The sequence below is a fragment of the Galeopterus variegatus genome, unplaced genomic scaffold, assembly GCF_000696425.1.
Source record: "Galeopterus variegatus unplaced genomic scaffold, G_variegatus-3.0.2 Scaffold4867, whole genome shotgun sequence".
Classification (NCBI taxonomy): domain Eukaryota; kingdom Metazoa; phylum Chordata; class Mammalia; order Dermoptera; family Cynocephalidae; genus Galeopterus; species Galeopterus variegatus.
In genome coordinates, this window is record NW_007730978.1 from 155,589 (window position 1) to 161,547 (window position 5,959).

Consider the following 5,959-nt stretch of genomic DNA (forward strand, 5'->3'; position numbering starts at 1 on the left):
GATCCTGTGACAGTAGCGTATGTGGACTACACTACAGCCCCAGTGCAAATCCACATTTCTAAAACATAGCTGCCTCCTGAACTCTAGGCATATGTTTTCGACTGCCTACAAGGCATTTTCTAAATATCATGCAGCTATCTCAAATTCAACATAGCAAAGCCAAATTCTCCATCTTCTGCAGGAAACACATTGCACTTCTACTGTTCACAATCTTTGTCGGTCAAGGTTACTCTTAAGTAGCTCAGTGGTAGAAGCTCCATCTAAGATTCATTTTCCTTCTTCCCTTCTAAGTATATCCTGATTTTCCTGGGAGAGTCATAATATATATCTGCTGTTGGGGAATAATGTTCAAGAATACCTCCTTTCACTTTCAAAAGAATCCCAGTGCAGACAACAAATTACGTGGCCACTCTTACTATCTCTTAATGAACCCCTTTTCACCTTCTACCCACCACTAATGCCTTTATTTCATGCTCTGATTTTTTCTTGTCTGGGCTACTGAAATTAAGCACCTAACAAAACCCCATGATCTCTCTTAACTTTTCTAATCCTTTCTCCTTGCACACCTACTTTTGCTAACATCTCCAACTCCTACCCGGACCCTTCCCCAGCAATTTCGCGTCCCTCTGCTACTGTGCAGAACAAAATCCAAGCTCCTTGGCATAGCCTGTGCTGCTGTTCATCATCCGGCACCGATCTCTCGCCAGCCCCATCGGTCACTTTCTCAACCTCACTGACACAGACGTTCCTAACCTTTCTTTCATCAGTACCTCTGCTCATTCCCTGGGCCAGAAATGCTCATCTTCCCCGGACAAATCAGTAATCCGGCCTTTGAAATTCAGTGTTAACTTCACCTCCTCTGTGAACAGTTCTCTGCACACAAAATCAAGGGCTCTCTGTTCTCTCCTACTACAGCTCTTTATCCATACAGCTATGAAGAACATATCTTATTACATGGCAACCACCTATGTGTCTAACCCTCAGAAATTCAGGTTCCTTAAGAAATAGAAAGTTTACCTGATCCATTGTTTTATCCCCATCATTTGGCACAGTGCCTGGCATAAAGTATGTGTGCATTTACAAAATAAACAGGAAAAAAATGCATTAATTGATATCTAAGTTAACTCTAATTTTTTAAACTTTACATTTTCAAATAAAAGTTGAACATATCATTTCTGGAGATATTAAAATGCTCTCCTAAAGATGATTATTAATGCTTGTAAAGTTTATTATCTATCTAAAGGATTAACATAAAAGAAAAAATTAGACCTTTCTTTTCTTTCTTTCTCTATTTCATTTTTCACCTTAATTAAAAACCAACAGCTTCTGCCACTAGCTTTCAGAAGCAAGATTCATGTAGCAAAATTAAACTCTATGTGTTTCTGTGCTATATTATTTTGGTAAAGGGCTAGAATACTCAGTGAAGTCATGAGGATTCTATCTAGATATTTTTACATGATGTTCTTTTTACAATCCAAACTTCAGGATTGTAAACAATGTAAAAGCAAAATTCCAGATTCCACACTTTTGCTATCCTTTACAAAGGAATCTACACAGAGCCTTTCGAGTGCTTCCTCTCAGCTCAAAAATAAAAAATGTCTAGCACAAGTATTTAGAGAGGGCAGAACTGAACCAGCAAAGGGCAGACTCATGATCTACAAAAGTCTACAAAAAAAAAATTCCCAACATATCCATAAAGATGTATATGGAATCTGTGCCCCTTGAATAGGCAGCAACACTATAATCACAATGGTTTTGACTGGAGGCTTCAGCGGTCAACCACTGACCACCGCTGCACAGAATATTCTCTTATAAGACCTATTTCATGTCAGTTATATCTTTGGAATCAAGGTTTTGGCTAACCACAAAGAATGTTCTCAGGCCAGTGAGGATGTGTGCTTATTTGGTGATGATTTAATGTTGGTCTACATTAGGAAACATTCCTGGAGGTTAAAGTAGCTCAGACACTGGAAATGGGTACGATTAAAACAGTTTGGCTACTGGCTGACCACGAGGCATTTGGATTAGTTAAGCAAGCTATTACTGACAAAAAGATGTTAGCTGGCCTCTGTTACATGAGTTATCACTCCCAGCTGCTCCTTGGTGGTCTGGGGTCCAAGTCACTAAACCTGAGTTAAGTCAGCCTCAATTTTATAGCCAAATTTAAGGTCACTTCTCTGCCTTTTGGCTCTGGTCTCTTTATGGTCAAGTCCATAATTTCATACATGGGAAAGTAAATTGGATAATGCTCTGTACCCTGATATTGACTAATAAGTATTGACAAATGTGGCATGTTAGAGCGTTGGGGAAAGATTCACTTTTAAATAAATAATGCTACTCCAGGTGGAGATCCAGGGGAAAAAATAAAAGAACATCGACACTCAGTAACAAAAATCCATTCTGTGTAAAAGTCAGCGTAGTCATAAAAGGTGAAACAATACAACTCCAAGAAGACCAGAAAGGAAAGTGTCTTTGTGGCCTTTATATAAGCAAAGATTTCTTAAACAGGACACAGAGAGCACAAAACTTAAAGGAAACAAAGTGATAAATAGAGTGTCTCTAAAATTAAGAACTATTAAGAAAGTTAAAAATGCAAGAGTCGGTCAGAGCAGGAGAAACTACATACAATACGTGAAACCAAAAATGACTCCTATCCTGAATATATAAAGAACACTTGCAGGACAGACTGGCTAACGAGGTGAAAAAGTACTTCAAAAAGAGGAGATCCACGAGCCAATAAATGTATGAAATGGTGCTCGTCTCCTGGGGGATCAGAAAAATGCGAACTCACACAACAACGTACCATAATGGCTGAACTTAAAAAGATGGAAAACGCCACATGGCAGAGAGAGTGAACCTGTTGTACTCAACTGGTGAGAACGTGCACTGGCGTAACTGCTTTGCAAAATTATTAGTGTTCACTAACGCCCAACATGCTCTGTGACCTAAGAATTCCACCTCTATGAAAGAATATGTATATATATGTGCATCCAGAAACATGTGTTCATAGGGTGTTTGTAGCAGTGCTATTCTTAACAGCCCAAATACTAGAACAAAGTAAATCTCCACCGATGGCTGAAAAGATACACAGATTGAGATACTCAAGAGACTACTAGCAGCAATATAAATGAGTGAGTTATTGCTTCATGCAACAGAATCGTTAAGTTTCTCATAGAAAATGCTCACTGCAAGAAGCCAAATGCACATACAAACTGTGTGATTCCATCTGGGCAAATTTCAAACACAGATAAAACAAACGTTCAGTTTTAGAAGTCAGGATGATGGTGGTCACTCTTATATGATTGAAATGTTTACATTTTCAATATTATTAATAAAATATAATGTTATATTGTTAATATTAATATATTGATGTATGATTTTAATTTTAAATGGAGAAATAAATGTTATAATTCAATAACTATTATAAAATTATGATTTATTTTAAATATGGACATATATTATTAACATAATTTTAATTTAATAAATATTGAATAAGTGAACATTAATTTTAACTAATATATAATAGAAATAAAATATATTAATATTAATGGTAATGTTATTTTAGCTACAGAATGGATTTCAGCAGCTTGAAAGGAAATTATGGAATAAGAAATGCTCTAACACCATATTCCTTATGGCACATAGACTAACAATATCTTGAATAAAATGGAACTTCAGAAAAATAAGGAAAATAAAACTGAACTCTCGTAATAATCTCTTTTGCTTATGTTTTAAAAACGTATAGGAGTGATAGATAAAATGTACATCAAATAAATTCTAAAAGAACTATTTCAATAATGCAAAATAAATATTTTAAGTAAGGAAAATAAATAAATGAAAGGAATTTATCCTAATGATAAATGTTCAAACAAAAAGCCTCTATTCTAAGGATAAATGTTCATTGCTGCATTAATTATAAAATGGAAATTCTAAAGGAATCTAAATGTCTTACCATACTGGAATAATGACATGTATCATAGCATTACAGTATAGCCATACAAAGCAGCAACTTAAAAATGTTACGAAAAATGCTTGACAATATAATATGCTTGTATAATGTATGGAAATATGTGTGTATGTTATGTACACACTCACACACACATATATATATATAACAACTGAGTGAAAAACAGGTTCATGGGAAAACCCTAAAAAGAAACCCACCAAAACACTGTTTTCAGGAAGTGATACTCGGATAACTGAGAACGTTTTTCCTATTTTTCAAATTATCTGAATCATGGGTCTTTTAAAAATTTATTTATTTTTTAAATTTTTATTTTGTCGATATACAATGTGGTTGATTATTGTGGCCCATTACCGAAACCTCCCTCCCTCCTCCCTCTCCTCCCTCCCACCCAACAATGTCCTTTCTGTTTGCTTGTCGGATCAACTTCAAGTAATTGTAGTTGTTATATCTTCTTCCCTCGCCCCCTGTTTTTATGGGTCTTTTTTAATGAAAATAATTTAAAACTGAAATTACAGCCCCAAATTATGAATATTTTGAGTGTTTTGTACATGAGATCAGCCCTCCGGGAAAAAAATTAAGATACACCAATATCCCTGAAATGAAAAAAATTAAGCAATTTCAGAATACGATATAGATTCCTGGGAATCAAAGTCGACCATTCAGACTTTGACACAGAAAGGCATTTTTTAAAAATGAAAAGTACTTAAGTGTTTTGCTCAGAGACTGTTTGCCTTAGTTTTAATACTGTGGCTTAACATTTACTTTTTCAAAAATATCTTTATATCACTGTGCTATTTAAAGCAAGTAAATAAATAAAAATTGTTAACGTACCTTCGGTCTTTTTCCAGTAGATTTTGACTTGCAGTTGGTTGTCTTGATAGAACGGAGCTCCAATTTCCACAGGGCGAGTGGGTCGTCTTCTTTGAAAAGGGGGCTGTGTTTGAATCATACCTTTTGTAGTTTTCCCAAGTTGTTCTTCTACAACAAAGTACAACATTCTAATTAACTTGTTAAAAATAATCATATAACCTAGTCTTGCTCCCAGTGTATTTAATTTCTTCCTGCTATCCACTTATAATTAGTGCCTGTTTTTTAAAGTAAAAGGTCATGTAACTGCATGTTCTTTCATGCTTAAGTTAATTACACCCCATTCAATATGTGTTAGAATACCTAAAAGTATATTACATGTAATCCCCAGAATTTAAATTGATAATCAATACATATTCACGAGGCTTGAAAGATGCTCCAACTTAAGAAATGACTTTAAATAGTATGCTTCATATAGATAGTTTTTGATAGCTATGAAGCAAGTAAATAAAATAATATGAAAATACCATTTCATGAAAACAATAGATAGCTTTTCACACAAGTATGAGCATTATACATCAATGAATGCTGCAATGTCCTCAACAGAAATATGATTCAACTTTGTCAAATTGCTAGTAAAGAGCACAAATTGTAGGGACCCAGGTGATAATGCTAACTTCAGGGACAGCACTTAACTACCAACCTGCATGCTGCACAGGTTAGTGACAGGCATCCAAACCCTGGCAGGTACTGCAGTGAAATATTAAAATACCCAGCGAATGAAATGAAACACAACGGTAACAATACATTAGATTGGGGAATGCAATAAAAGAACAGATTAATTCATTAGTTCTTTCTGTGAGCATTTATGAGCCCTTCGCAAGTGCCACGCCCTGAGCTAGGAGCTGGAACTAGGAAGACCTGTCTGCAGAGGATCCCAGCCCACCGTGAGGGGCTCTGCAGGAGGCTCCTACACAAAGGAGTGCCTTAAATCTAAGTTACTGTTTCTGTTCTTTGAAAAGTGGCCAAAGACTTTCTGATGAAATGAGTCGTAGGAGTACAATTGTTGCAATGTGAGACTGTATTTTGTAAAGAAACCAGGACACTTCAGGACAGACCAGATAAGAATGTATGTACATGTTAATTATTAGCTTTTTTTTTTTTTTTTTTTTTTTTTTTTTTTTT

General features: G+C 35.4%; 1 protein-coding gene across 1 annotated transcript in view; it reads right to left on the reverse strand.

Moving 5' to 3' along the window:
• The window catches only part of LOC103603920 (anosmin-1-like), a gene marked incomplete at its 5' end in the record, with an annotated part of 35,586 nt that overhangs the window by 21,250 nt on the left and 8,377 nt on the right, over positions 1-5,959 (reverse strand). Inside the window, one exon of the mRNA XM_008588508.1 lies at positions 4,799-4,945. Coding sequence (XP_008586730.1) covers positions 4,799-4,945 — 147 coding nt within the window. The remainder of the gene's footprint in view (positions 1-4,798; positions 4,946-5,959) is intronic.